The following is a 16,078-nucleotide window of genomic DNA, read 5'->3' as shown; positions in this document are numbered from 1 at the left end:
ATCAATGTAAACAGGTCCTCAGATACAAGATAATAATCAAGACGGCTCTGTTTAATGGGAGATTTCTGACGCCATGTAAATTTTCTATCACTAGGATAATAAGTCCTCCAAGGGTCTAACAGCAACAGTGTGTACTTAATTTCATCAATCTTTCTCCTGGAGTTGGGGTTTCTGTCATGTATTACATTATAAGTATCTTCATTCTTATCCTGCACTACATTCCAGTCACCCAAGAAGATGCAAATTGTATTCGAAAATCTCATAGTTTTCTGTAGGATATCACAGAAAAAATCTGATTTATCTGTGTTATAACCATATAAACATACCAAAGTTAACCTTTGATCGTATAGAGTCACGTCTAATATAATGTATCGTCCATGTTGGTCTAAAAGAGATTCAAGAACTTCGTAATCATAACCACCCCTGAACATGACACAAACTCCAGCACTTCTACTATCACCATGACTGAAGTAACACTGATGACCCTATTCATCCCCCATAAACATGATAAAGTTTCAATATATCTTGTACTGTGTGTTTCTTTAAAACACACAATCCAACTATTTTTTGATTTCGCCCAGTTGAAGACATCATATCTTTTCTTAGCACTAGAGAAAAAAACCCTAACATTCATTGACAACATTTTTATATGATTATCCATTATGTTATATTGACTTGAGATACAATATTTTTTTCTATACACAAGAGCAAGCAAAACAATGTAATACAATGAAATAAACTTAATTAAACTACATTTGCACAATCATTTACACAATCATTCTCTCTCGCATTTATACTGTTAAGATAACCCACATCCATATAGATGTTCTCTTTGATGAGTTGCAGCTTTTATGGCATTAAATACTAAGTAAATATGTTGAAACAAGGAATTGACTGCTTGTCAAAAGATAATAATAATAAGTTTCTCATTGAAAAAACATTAAAATGAAAATTTTAAGTCTGAAAAAAAAATGCATAAAAAAAAAAAAAAAAAAAAAAAAACAGTGATAAGATTACATAAATAGTGATAATATTAATCATTAAAATAATGCAAATTTTGGTGGATAGTTCCCATTAATACTAGTATATTTTCAGTGTAAGTAAGATATTATATATTAAAACAATTAAATTTCAGTTTATGCAACATATGTTCCTCAATTGGTTAACAGCTATTTCAATCGGTTAGCAATGTCATCAACAATATATAACTTCAAACGTCTACCTGCTTCAGTTTTCCCATATACAGCACAATTAAAGTACCAAGCACTATCAAGTTGACCACTATCACGAAGTCTAGAAATCAGTTCCATGTTGGATTTTGTAACATCATCAACTAGTCTAAAAGTGCATTGTTTAGGCATGTTTTTCTTTTCTCTCATAATGCGATATTTCAATTCAGAGTTGAGGAGTTTTACAATGACTGGTCTATGTTGTCCTTGTTTACCTGGTATCCTATGAATAGCTTGGATTTCATCAGGCCGAATGTTTACCTTCAAAGTGTCTTTAACAATTCTACTTTTAAAGATCTCTCTTAAATTGTCATCATTGTTTTCTGGGGAATTCATCACTTTTATGTTGAACTTTCTGCTATACTGCTTATTATAGTTAGACATTTGTAATGCTTGTTTGGCAATACTACCATTATCTTTTATATTTATCTGATCATTTTTCTTTGGCTAGCAATCAACTCTCTTAAGCCTTAATTCTCTTTTGACAGTTCTTCAACAGCTTTTGTCAGCTTATTTGTCTTATCTTTTAAGTTACCTTCTATTTCTTTTTTCATGCTATCAACCAATTTAGTGACAATTGAGGTCATCATTGTTTCCAAATCATCTTTTCTTACAATGTTGTGCAGTGCTTTGTCAAGGTCTGTTCAATTAACAACACCCTCCAGGTTTTCCTTTATACTATTTAAATCATGGTGGAGATTTGATAATTCAATTGTTATATCTACACTACTATCTATTGAAACATCTGTGTGAGTTCTTTTAGCTGGATTTCCTTTTTCACTACCTTTTTTTAGCTGCAAGCAATGTTTGTAGTTTGTACATTCTTGTTGTCACCTTTTTTATCACTGTTGTTACAGTTTCCACCTGGCATTGTTAAACTAAAATAGTACTCACAAATCTGATCCCAAAAATTCTCCAGACAAAAAAAAAGAGGACTTCAAATTATGAACAGTTTTACTGAAATGTTCTCACTACACTTTTGAAAAAAAATCTTTCTTCAAAACTTCTAAGATTGAAAATCCAAATTTTCTCAACAAAAGTTACATCACGGTGTAGAGATAATCATACTGAACATCCTCATATGAATCTTATGCATTTGGTCTGTCAAAAATCACATAAAATTGCCAAAAAAACTGCAGAGCCCAAAACTCAGTTGACTACCTTGGCGGCCATCTTAAATTTTCTCAATATTTGCTATATTATTAACATCATTTACAATTATCAAGTCAAGTATGGAAGACTCTTGATTGATATCAATTCTAGTTGTGTCAACTTCGATCTGGTGTAAAAAGTTCTCGTTAAGACATTCTATAAATTCTGTACTAGTTTCGTTAAAAATTTGCATTCCAGGTCTCCCAATCTATATCTGGAAAATTGAAATCCTCATTTATCAAAATATGACAATGTATGAGTATAATTATAACCAAGGTTTCTTGTTTTGTTCATTTAATCATTTAAGGCCTTTTGTTTCCTTTCTGTCATTTGATGAGGGGCTTTATATATACATCCATATACTAAATTGTCATGCCCTGATAATGGAATCTTAATCCATACACTTTCTTCAAATTCAGAGTCAATATCTATCTCTGTTGCAGTGACATATTTTAGATATAGATAATAATTCCTCTCTTGGCTTTATAGGAAAATTGCTTGGAAATTACTCATATCCATTTAAATTTAATTCTGACTTTGTAAAAATATTCCTTATATTCTTTGGAACGAATTCTGTAATAGCTATAGTATATGGTACACAAAAGAACCTACACAGGCAAAATTTGCTCACATGAATTTCACATGAATCCCACATGCAATTCACATGACAATTGTCACGTGAGATTCACCACAATCGAGCTTATATATGAAACTCACGTGAATATTTCATGTATTTTCATTTGAATTTCACGTGAATTGAGATTCACATGAATCTGATGTGAAATTTTTCACATGAATTTCACGTGAAATTTACAACAACAAAAATTGATATTTTTCATGATTTGAATTAAATTTGAAAATTTAGATGTTATTCGAAATACTCTATTTTAGAAATTCATGTGAATTTCACATGAAAAAAAAACTGATTTCACGTGACTTTCACGTATAAGCCGGTTTTAGGTGAGATTCACATGAATTTATATTCACGTGAAATTGATGTAAGTGAAATTTGCCTATGTAGCTGGTTTTAAACCCATCAAGCATATTCATAAAGCTATCTGCATGTGTGTATAAACAACATAAACCCTGGTGATTGAAATGATTAACTAACTTAACTAAACAAGAACTTTTAACGTTTAACACATTTAGACGTTTATGTACAAGTATAAATTCGCTGCACTTTTACAACGTACTTAAATTTCCCCACGGTGGGCCTTATGAACTTACTTTTCTGACTTTGACATGCCTTGTGTTATACTCAATTTATGAGCTTCCCCTTCTGACTCTGACATATCCTGTGTTATACTCAATTTATAAATTTTTAAATGGTATACTAGTAATTCCTCAAGTGATTTTAATTTTGAAAGTTTTTTCAACGTTTCTTGTTTTGCATCTTCATCTTTTAAGGCGACCCTTATCTGTCTAGATTTTAATTCAGATGTCCCCCCATTTTGTGTGTCAATTATTGAATCACTATTTGCTTCTACTTTTCTACAACGACCTAACCTTGTCCCCTTTTTAATGCTATTATAATCAGATTTAAGAAAATCAAAAAGACCATTCATAAAGTTTGTTTCTTCAACCTGTCTATCTTTACGTTCATCTGCTTCTCATTCTGCTGCACCAGATATGATTATATTTTGTTCCCACAATGCACTATCTCTTAAATCTAAATCTTTCTGATTTACAGACTCATTCACTTTAGCTGCAACCTCATGTGTGTCATAATTACTAGCAAATTCCTGTATCATATCCTTGACACTGGGTTAATCAACTTTATTTTTAATTTGTTCCTCTAGCTTTGACGCCCTAGGAATTTTTCTCTTTTATCTCCCACAAAACCAATGCACAGGGCTGGTGATTTAACGTGCTCATAATCATCATCTGAGAGTTCAAACATTAATTGCTATAATAAAAAGTACAGTATTCACATTGCACATCTTCCCCTTTAATTACCTTCTAAAAGGAATTACAAGACCAGTCGTCTGTCATGTATTTTCCTTTGTTAACCTTTCGATCTTATTAACTAGAAGTTAACAAACTTTTTGTTGCCGATCCTTTCTGACAAAAAAACAAAATGACAGATTTGTTTACACTCGCTAAATGAAGTCCAATTCCAATGTTAATCTGTTATGTCAACACAACATATAAATTGAAATTGATAGTATGGGATGATTGACACCGTGTAAACTCACGACTGATTTTAAACATTTTAAAATTGTCAAAATTAACGCTCTGGGCTAACCACACTACTTTATTAATGCACCACCGGAAGTCTTCTTAAAAAAGAAAACAAATTTTCATAGTACAGTTAGCATGCAGTGTATCTCATTTTCTTAGATAATATGTGGCCCTATATATCGAAGACATGGTTTATTTACTCCAAATTTTTTGTTTAGTTAACAGGATAAGTATTGCCATTGTTATTTCAACATTTGCATTTTACTATCAAAATGACATTTATAAATAACAATATTTCTTTAATTTCTGGAAATTGTCAGCTACATTTTTCATTCATTGTAATAGACGGAGTGTTAATAACATATATATATTTATCACACCGCGGTTAAATTATGACGTTGTGATTGGTTTAACGCCGTCACATGGTTACCCCCTATGAATCTGTAGGGGGTTTATGACATCATATCTAATGTTAATGATGACGTCATCTATTGATGTTGTATTTCATTGTATTTCATTTATTTTACTACAAAACGCAACAGGAAAAGTATCGTGTGTGATAAGTTTGTAATACGACCAACTAGTGACTCCTTACTGATTGATTCAGCATTCGGCCTCAACCCCTATAGATTTTACAAACCCTCTATGGATCTGTAGGGGGTCAGTAGAGAACAATATAACTTATAATATATATGTCACTCCTCATTTCCATTCTCAATTTTAGTTCATATTGTCATTGGGATTTTAAGCAATAACGAACATGTACTTGAAATCAGCGATTTGTAGATGCACCAACTATGCCTTACTGATACAAAAAAATAAAAAAAATAAACAAACAAATATTTTATTTTCCAATCATGGCACCCAAAATGAGCAGAATAATTACAATATAATTTTCGAACATAATGTAAAGTAAATTAAAAAGAGGTTAAACACAGTGCATAATAAGATTAATTTTGATTTAATTGATTAATATAAAATTAAATATCAAAGCAAATGAAGTAAGCAATTTGTAATGATAAAAATATATAATATAATATGACCCATTGTCTGTTACTCTGGTCCCTTTATTGGACAGCACACTCATAGTATACTAATAATTTATTAAATGTAAAAGAAATAACTATGTAAATGCATATATGATAATATATATCATTCTATATCTTCAATATATAGAGAAATCTAATTTAATATTGTATTCCTGTTTATATTTAAAACCTCTAATAATGGACAAATTATTATCAAAATATTTTTTTATCTTCATTTCCCAATAGCCAAATAAGAAGAGATTTGTTATCAAGTTTTGAAATACTTTTACTTTTACTATATATTTTGCTTCGAAAGGGATTTCTAACATTATCCAAAGTTTGACATGTTAAAAGAAAATGCATCTCATCTTCTATTGATATAAAAGACTTTCATAATTACAACAAATTGCATTCACTTATTATTTAGTGTTGTTTTCAGAATTCTGTAGAAGTGAAACGTTAGTCATATTTTATTGTTTTATTATTTTGATCCAATGTAAGTTATTGAAGTCAAATGCAAAAAAGTTCAAACTCAAGTTTTTTAATATTTGTATTCAAATTGTTAGTTATAAATAAACATGGAAAGATTTTTATGTTTTCTGAACTATAAGAGAAAGGTACAGAAAAATAGAAGACTTAATAACAAACACATAGCATAGGCTAAACAATCTAACATATAACTGATGCTATGTTTGTTTCTTCACTGTTGATATTTTATTCTATTTTATTTGACAGATGAAGGCTTTTGGCCAAAGAGAGGAGACATAAGGAAAACTTTTGAAAGAATGTCAGGAAGTGGAATCATACAAAGAAACGATCTGTATCTTATTTGGGAGCAAAATCACTTCAATGACATATTACCGTATAAAGAGTTTATATTTGATATGCTCATCCGCCTTGATATTCTGTCAGAGCAGCGAAGGTACGATACGAAAACAGGAAATCGGTTACAAGTGGAAAACTTCTTTGTTCCCTGTATGCTAACACAAAGAAACGACACAAATTTCATGGCAAATGAGTGCACACCAGAGAAAGCAATCGGCCTAGCCTTTGTTTTCAAAGGGACAATTATACCACCAGCCTTACCAAATCGTCTCATTAGCGCATGTCTCAGTATGTGGACCGTGAAAGCATATGAAGGGAGAAAACTTCTGTTTTCAGGATTTATTGGATTATCATTCGATCAGGTACATGATATAGTGGTATGTGTTGAAGCCAACAAAATTCTGCTGTACATAGTCCATAGGACTTCCAACGGGCTGATTGTTCCAGATATTGCCACGGGCATCAAGGAAAGCATGTTTACAACATTGGAGAGAATATCAGAGTTCTATCAGTCCACAGTCCATGCCATATCTGGCAGCCAAAAACTACCTTTCCATATTGAATATGCATGCTCCAGGTTAGAATGTCATATCCCAGAAGAGGCAGCATTCACAACTGATGAATGGATCTGTCATAAACATAAGATTGTACATACTAAAGACAAGTGGAATATTTGGAATCAAGATCAGGTAAATAAGAACTACTAAGTTGATTTTATTATTATATAACAAAATCTTGAATCAACTCAACAAGTGCTAACAAGCATCACTTGAACATGGCTTAAAATAGAACATAGGGTAAATAGGCTTATATCTCTGAAACTATAGCATTTGAAGTAAATCTGTCGGGGGGTAAAAATGTTCATCAGGTTGAAATCTATCTGCCCTGTATTTTTCAGACGAATCTGACAATCTGTTGTTGGGTAGCTGCCCCTGAATTTGTAATTTCAAGGAAATTTAGCAGTTTTTAGTCCCATACCGACGAAGTCAATAAGGACTTTAGGTTTGCACTCTGTCCGTCTGTCTGTCTGTCCGTCTGTCTGTCCTTCTGTCAGTACAGCAAATAAGTTTTCCACTCTTTTTTTCTTCATGCTTGAAGATATTGCTTTGATATTTGGTATATTGTTTGATCATAACAAGTTACAGATCAAGTTCGAATTTTGTTCCGGTTTGATAATTTTGTGCATAGTCATAGTCACTCAAATAATCAGTTTTCTGCACTTATTTTCGTCATTCTTGAAGATATTGATTTAATAATTGGTACATCGTTTATCTTGACAAGTAACAGATCAAGTTCGAATTTTGTTTCAGTTTGAAGATTTTTTGGAGAGTTATGGTCCTTGGACTTAGAAAATTCACTCAAATAATTAGTTTTCTGCACTTTTGTTGGTCATGCTTGAAGATATTAATTTGATTCATAATTGGTATATAGTTTAATCATGACAAGTTACAGACCAAGGCTTAATTTTCTTTCGGTTTGATGATTTATTTGCAGAGTTATGGTCCTTGAATTTAGAAAATTCACTGAAATTATCAGTTTTCCGCACTTTTTTGTCATGCTTGAAGAAATTGAGTTGATATTTGTTATATAGTTTACACCATGACAAGTTATAGATCAAGTTATCATTTTGTTCAAGTTCAAGTTTAAACTGGTAGGGGACTATGTATTGCTATGCAATACTCTTAGAATGCTTGTTTATTTTTATCTTGAATAATATTATAGATAGAGATAACCTGCACTAATGTTCAGCAAAGTTAAAACTACAAATAAGTTAACATGACTCAAATTGGCAATTGACCCCTCAAGGAGTCATTGCCCTTTCAAGTCAATGTTTTACAATTTTTTTTACAATTTTTGTAATCTTTTACAAAAATCTTCTCCTCTGAAACTGCTTAAACAAATTTAACCAAACTTGGCCACAATCATCATTAGGATGTTTAGTTTAAAAAATTTGTCGGACAACCCTGACTGCCAACCAACATAGCCCATATGGCTAAAAATAGAATATAGGAGTAAAATGCATTTTTGACTTATATCTCTGAAACTTTAGCATTGAGAGCAAATCTGACAATGAGTAAAAATGTTCAACAAGTTGAGAAATATCTTTCCTGAAATTTTCAGACGAATCAGACAACCCGCTGTTGGGTTACTGCCCCTGAATTTGTAATTTTAAGGAAATTTTGAAGTTTTTGGTTATTATCTTGAATATTATTATAGATAAAGATAAGCTGTAAACTTAAATAATGTTCAGCAAAGTAAGACCTACAAAAAAGTCGAACAAGACCAAAAGAAGTTATTGCCAATTATAGTCAATCTTCTTTACAATTTTTCATAATTTTTTGTTATCTTTAAAACAAATCCTTTCCTCTGAAACTACTAAGACAAATAAAACCAAACTTGGCCACAATCATCACTGGGATTTGTAGGACTCGGAGGTGCGATGGTACTCCGAACCGCGATGGTCACGCTGAAGTGCGATGATCCACGCTGAAGTGCGATGGTTAACACGCTGAAGTGCGATGGTCACATTGTGACGTTAACTTGTTGATAGCTACGCTGAAGTGCGATGGTGGTTACGCTGAAGTGCAATGGTCCACGCTGAAGTGCGATGGTTAACACGCCGAAGTGCGATGGTCACATTGTGACGTTAACTTGTTCATAGCTACGCTGAAGTGCGATGGTTGTTACGCTGAAGTGAGATGGTAGTTAACTCTAAAGTGCGATAGTCACATTTTGAAGATAAATTATACGCTGAAGTATGCCTGTAACAATGATTAAAAAGATAAATATATTTTTATATAAATACACAACTGTAGGTTTTTCCGTTTAAATGGGTTAACACTAGTTATTGCTGTTTTGTGTGAAGCTATGCTCTGTGTTAAAGTCCGTATTTTAACTTGAAATGGTTTACTTTTACAAATTGCAGCTTGGATGGACAGTTGTGTCATTCGCACTCATACCACATCTTCTTATATTTATGAACTTCTTCAATAAAATAAAGATTTTAGCAATGTGGCTATAGGTAGGTAGAAAAAAATAAAACAATTTCAATTTAAGTGCATAGATTCATGCAATATGCAATGAATAAATATTTAATACAGCAAATTAGGACGAATTAAGTATTTTGATAAACAGTGGATTTTATTGTTCTCAAGGTCTTTCACTGTGTACACTCTCCCTTTAGAATCATCCATCTGAATGTCCATTACTATCCCCTTCCTCCAATACCCTGACAGAAATACATTTGTTCCTGCGCTAAGTGCTGAATTTGGTCTAAAATCTATTGTGTCATTAATATTTGGATTAAATGTTTACATTTGCATCACTTCGGACTTCCTAGGAAACAACTCAACAGGATACAAATCCCTATCCCATGCTTCTCTGTTCTGTTAAAAATAGTAACGGTACATGTATTAGTTTCAGTTCATTTTAAAAATAACTTGCAATTTATTACTTTTAAAAAACAAATAATGTTTTGCTTAACATTTTAACAACATATGTTCAATCTATTTTGTACTTATTAATTGCTATTAAAAAATGTACATTTGTATTTAATTTATTATGCTATATTTGAAATAAAATTTAAAAAAATAAAAAATGAACATATTAAACAAAAAAATTGCTCAAGTCTATCCATATTCGGTGTGAGCCAAGGTTCCGTTTTGAAGGCCGTACATTGACCTATAATGGTTTACTTTTATAAATTGTTATTTGGATGTAGAGTTGTCTCATTGGCACTCACACCACATCTTCCTATATCTATATACATAATTCATTCTAATCTGTTCGTTTATAATTTATGTAATGTTTGCATTTTGTGTGTAAACAGTATTATGTATGCTTCAACTGAATAGCTACTCTGTATGTATAGTACACTATGTGAAACTCATCTTATGTGTCTGCCTTATTTAACAGACTTAAAATAATACTTTATTTTATAAAATTACCTCAGTGTAAATATTGGAATCAGAATATCTCCGTTTGTTTGAATTGGTCTGTATTGCATTCGCTAAAAATCTTTTAGCATATATTTCCCGGTAATACGGGCTTACGTCAGTCTGAAAAATATTAAAAATTAATTACTAATACATATATTATTGCACTATAAATTTCATTGTTTCGTATTCTACTAAGTGTAATGTTGAATTAAAAAAAAAAAAGTTGGAACTTTAAAACAATGTCTATAAATAAATCCACATTTATTTAATTCAAATTTGAAGAATTTTTTCCCATTTAGATACTGTTACAAAGTTGTGCAAGAAAAAAATAGGTATTCAAGTACCTGCATGATATCAGTGTTGCGAATTATCTGTGAGTTTATAATGTCAGCCAAAGGTGTTCCAAGCATCATATCAGTGTTGCGAACCATCTGTGAGTTTGTAGTGTCAGCCAAAGGTGTTCCAAGCATCATATCAGCGTTGCGAACCATCTGTGAGTTTGTAATGTGAGTCAAAGGTGTTCCATGCATCATATCAGTGTTGTGAACCATCTGTGAGTTTTTAATGTTAGTTAAAGGTGTTCCATGCATCATATCAGTGTTGCGAACCATCTGTGAGTTTGTAGTGTCAGTTAAAGGTGTTCCATGCATCATATCAGTGTTGCGAACCATCTGTGAGTGTGTAATGTCAGTCAAAGGTGTTCTATGCGTCATATCAGTGTTGCGAACCATCTGTGAGTTTGTAGTGTCAGTTAAAGGTGTTCTATGCATCATATCAGTGTTGCGAACTATGTGTGAGTTTGTAGTGTCAGTTAAAGGTGTTCCATGCATCATATTAGTGTTGCGAACCATCTGTGAGTTTGTAGTGTCAGCCAAAGGTGTTCTATGCGTCATATCAGTGTTGCGAACCATCTGTGAGTTTGTAGTGTCAGTTAAAGGTGTTCCATGCATCATATCAGTGTTGCAAACCATCTGTGAGTTTGTAATGTCAGTTAAAGGAGTTTCATTGTAAATGTTACTTCTTCTTTCTACAGGGGCCTACATAAAAATAAGTATATAAATTATACTTAGTGGGAAAAAAATGAATTTATTGGATATAAAAATAAGTTCAAGTTGTAAAATATGTTAAATTAAACAATACCAATTAACGTTTTAAATCTAAATTAAAATTGGTAATTGTTAGGCACTTTAAATAGATAAACTAAAACTAAAAAGATATATAAAATATGAAAAAAATCTTACAATCTTTTCTAGTTTCTGTCTCCACATATTTTCCATATACTCCTGATTTGACAATTGTTTTTCTTGTGCTGGCGCAATAGATAAATCGTCCATATGTGCACACTCTGGTACATGTACAATAGATACCCGATCTGTATGCGCAGATTGTAGTGTAGTGCTGCTGTCCTTAACTTGTTCCTGTAGTAAATCATTTGTATAAATAGTCATAATTTTAAACGCTGTATTCATATATAATTACCACTAGACCAAAATGGCCATATTTGCATAAATATTCTTTCTTAAGAAACATTTTCTTTTTTTTTCTTTCTAAAAACAAACTTTGTAAATAAAACTAATGAACAAACAGTATAAAATACGAAGATAATTAGCTTGTTTGCACCGTTTTGTAAAAAACAATCTTGAGTACAAGAGTTATATACATGTATTTCTCCTTAAAAACAGTTACATACTGTTACACCGTGACTGTCCGATGTTAGATGTATGGTTGGGATCTCTCTTACATGTTTAACCCCACCACATGCTGTATGTATGTGCATGTCCTATCACGACTGATGCCACATGTGGAGCAGTATCTGCTTACTCTTCCGGAGCACCTGGGATGATTCCTAGTTTTTGCTAGAATTTGTGTTGCTTAGTCTTCAGTTTTTTATGTTGTTGCATGTGTACTATTATTTTTGTTTGTTTTAATTTTAGCCATGTATGGCGTTGTCAGTTTATTTTCGATTTATGATTTAACTGTTCCTTTCGTATCTTTTGCCCCTCTTTCAGGCAGCTAGGTTTCTCGTTTAAAAAGTTTTACATTTGTTTTTTATGGGCCTTTTAAAGCAAACTATACGGTATGGGCTTTGCTCATTGTTAAAGAACTTACGGTGACCTATTATTAAAAGCTGTTTAAAATTGTTGTGCCATTTGGTCTCTTGTGGAGAGTCTCATAAGAAATCATACATGTACCACATTTTCTTTTTTATATAAAAGAAAAATATTCAAAGCAGTTATTAAAAAACATACCGTTTGTTTTAAACTGTTAAAACTAAAACTATGTTCCTCGTTTACTGTATCCTGTGATTATTTCTTGTTAACTACACCTTTTACTTCACCATTTAATTCATGCTGTTCAGCAGTTGTTTACCAAATAAATCAAAAATACAATAATACCTGACTATTTTCATTGACTTCTGTAATTTCTACTGTTAATTCTTCCGTTTCAACATTATCTTCTACATCCAGGTGTGCACTATTCAAAAATGCCTTTTCTTCTGATGTCAAATTGCATATTGGTACCTAATATTGAAAGATTTATAGGATAATTATTAAGTAATAAGGTTTTAAAAATGTATGAAATATTTGCAACTGGACTTTTTTTATTTAATTTATACAACATCAGCGAACTCATAGTGTAAATTGTTCAAATTTTAAAACATAAAAATGCTTAAGCCTTTTGGGTGTTATATATTATTCCTTATTAGTACACTTATAAATATGTATAAAAAACTTGCTACTGGATGTTTTTATACCAATATATAATACATGTACGTCAACGTATTGAAAGTGAAAATTGTTTAAATAAAAAATGTTTAAAGCATTTTCAATTAAAAATATTTTTCGAAAATAATACTGTTATTAACTTGTATGAAATATTGGCCACTGTACATGTAAAAACCACTCTTTTTCTCCATGAAGTTATTATATATCTAATGATGTCTAAAATGTGCAAAACATATATATCAAATGTTGTATAAAATTCATATAAAAATGCTTAAAACCTAAAATAATCTAAAAAAAATATATAATATTAATCTTTTACCTGATCTTCTAACGCAACACAGAAATTTGGTCTTTTATAAAATCTCTGATATGGTGTCAAAGGTTTGGTAGATTTATTAACTCTGCTGTTGTACTTATAGTAAAACTCGTCTAGCATACTGGGCCAGTCCCGACTATCAACAAAAGCTGTTCTGAAGTAGGCGACAACTGTTCTGTTAAACCTTTCAACTCGACCTTTAAATAAAAGCATACTTATATCTTAATGTGAAAACCGCATCAAAAACATTATTTTATTTGAAATCTATTTTAATTTATAAATTTGTGTGACTTTGTTTTATCTTATGTTCATTTACCACAAATAACTTTTTTTTAATATAAAAAGACAATAATGTTATTGGTAAATGAGTGTATTTGATATCAAGTGATATGATATAAACATTATTTTGAGTTTATATTAAACTATCTTAAACTAATTGATCTATTTAAAATGACTTAAATTAATCTTTTTATTTTAAAATTACCCATCTATCACTATTTATTCAGCAAACATTATGAATGCCTCTTAAAAATTAATAATAAATGCAGAACATTACCTTGTGATTGGGGATGGTAAGGCCTTCCGTTAATTTTTCTTGTTTTAAATTCTGCCATAACTTCTGTTAAGTCTTCATTATTAATCTCCTTTCCATTGTCAGTTTGTAAAATTCTAGGTGGTCCAAAAATGTATATAAATCGTAAAATCACTGTAGCCACTTCTTTTGCTGTTTTGTGCTTAATGCACCCACCAAAAGCAAATCTGCTGTAGCAACCTACGATATTGCATATGTAGTTGTAACCATGTGACGGAGGCATCTTCTTGAGGTCCATTTGCCATCTACTGTTAGGATAGGTTGCTGGAATTGGCCTTCTTGTTCTTTGAGTTTTAGGTAAATCAACTGCCGAAAGACACTGTTGGCATTTAATGTTCAGCTTAAACAGTAAACGAATATTTTCCCGAACTACTGGGAAAAAAGACTTCCTCAGAGTTTCGTACACCGTATCACTTTTTCTATGATCAGTTTTGTGATTTTTTTTGTATTTCTTCCAAAAGTTCACCTTTTGACAAGACCTTTCTGTGGAATTCAGTAACAGTCGTGCTCCTGTAAAATATACTGTTCAAGTCTTTGTCGTATAAAAAATTTGACACATATTTTCTTATACTAGTTTCTCCCATCTGAAGACCTAGTGCATCCTTTATTCTTTTTGCTCCCCATGATTTGTTGGTATATTTTGCCTTGCATATTGAAAAAACTTCATCCTGCACTGCCCAAAACTGTTCCGGACTTGGATCGTTTGTAACCTTTTTTTTACGTTCGTTTGTTATAACAAAGCCTTCGTCAACAAAATCTTCTTTTCCTTCCTGCAATTCCATACCGTTTTCTTTATGAAACGTATTTCAAAACGTCATAATATTTTACGTCATGGTAAATTGTTTTAAAACGCGCGAATATATAAGTTACATTAACGCAAACTTTTGTATTATTTTAGGAATAGCTATATTTTAGCATTTACAATTATTTACAAAAATTTTAATTGTTGTTTTAATTAATGCATAATAAATTTATGCATTTTTGCTTTCTAAATTTTATTTATTATGCTTCTTATTATAATAACATATAATGTTCCAACATGACCATCGCACTTCAGCGAATGAACCATCGCACTTCAGCGTGGACCATCGCACTTCAGCGTCCCATCGCATCTCCGAGTTCTATATCTATATAAACCATCGCACTTCGGCGTGAACCATCGCACTTCAGCGTGACCATCGCACTTCAGCGTCCCCATCGCACCTCCGAGTCCTACATAGTTAAAAATGTGTCTGACGACCTTGCCTGCCAACCAATGTGGGCGACATGGCTAAAAATAGAACATAAGGTAACATGCAGTTTTTGGCATATATCTCTAGACTTTAACAAAGGTATAATGGTTCCATTATTTCATGCATCTATCGTAAACAAAAAAATCAGGTGAGGGACACAAGCTCATTAGATCCTCGTATTTGTGCCTCGGCTGTACCGGAGGGACATTAAGTTTTATCCTTGTTTATATGTTCGTCCATCTGTACGTCCTTTTTTATATGTTTTAGGCAGGTAACAAAGATGTTTTCTTTACTTTGATGCCAATACGACATTTAAAATGGCTGCTATCAGAAGTATAAGATTGATTTGACACCCTTTCAGAAAATACATTGTGTCAATCTTTTAAAAAACAGATGAAGTTAGTTGAAAGAAAGCTTTCAGACATGTTTTAAATCGAACTTACCTAATGTTTGGTCCTTCAAAATACAGATGATTTCGGCCCAAGAACAACGTGGACAACAACAAGTTGAGTGCACGACTTAAAATCATGTCGCAAAATAATTAAATGAAAAAAAATATAAATGGAAATACCGACCTACCTTACCTTATATACGATATGGGATTTCTTCTGACAGTTAGGTTCCTACGCAAAATAATAACGTGTTATAGTATTCTTGTATTTGTCTTCAAGTTATGAATATTACTTTTACTGTTTAATCTATTTTTAGTAATATCCATGCTACGTGGCTCGGTACTTATACATCCCGTCTTGTGTTATTGTAAACTTTTGTATTTTTGTCGTTCATTTTTGCTGATGTGCTTTGTCTATCTATAAGTCTGTGTGTGTTTCTTTGTCGACATATTTGTTTGTTTTATAGT

General features: G+C 31.7%; 2 protein-coding genes across 2 annotated transcripts in view; one reads left to right on the top strand and one right to left on the bottom strand.

The window, feature by feature from the left end:
• The window catches only part of LOC143084312 (uncharacterized), a 36,733-nt gene that overhangs the window by 4,915 nt on the left and 15,740 nt on the right, over positions 1 to 16,078 (top strand). The window contains exon 2 of the mRNA XM_076260724.1: positions 6,326 to 7,104. Within this exon, the coding sequence (XP_076116839.1) occupies positions 6,326 to 7,104 (779 nt within the window). The remainder of the gene's footprint in view (positions 1 to 6,325; positions 7,105 to 16,078) is intronic.
• On the bottom strand, positions 8,840 to 14,771 carry LOC143083976 (uncharacterized). The gene is made up of 7 exons (XM_076260390.1): positions 13,952 to 14,771; positions 13,399 to 13,592; positions 12,750 to 12,875; positions 11,595 to 11,771; positions 10,698 to 11,390; positions 10,363 to 10,473; positions 8,840 to 9,801 (listed from the first exon to the last, which is right to left on the bottom strand). The coding sequence occupies exons 1-7, from the start codon at positions 14,223 to 14,225 to the stop codon at positions 9,727 to 9,729; spliced, it is 1,650 nt and encodes a 549-aa protein (XP_076116505.1). The 5' UTR covers positions 14,226 to 14,771; the 3' UTR covers positions 8,840 to 9,726.

This window comes from Mytilus galloprovincialis, chromosome 7 (assembly GCF_965363235.1).
Source record: "Mytilus galloprovincialis chromosome 7, xbMytGall1.hap1.1, whole genome shotgun sequence".
NCBI classification, from domain to species: domain Eukaryota; kingdom Metazoa; phylum Mollusca; class Bivalvia; order Mytilida; family Mytilidae; genus Mytilus; species Mytilus galloprovincialis.
The sequence above is the reverse complement of the archived record's forward strand: the minus strand, read 5'-3'. Positions and strand labels throughout refer to the sequence as shown.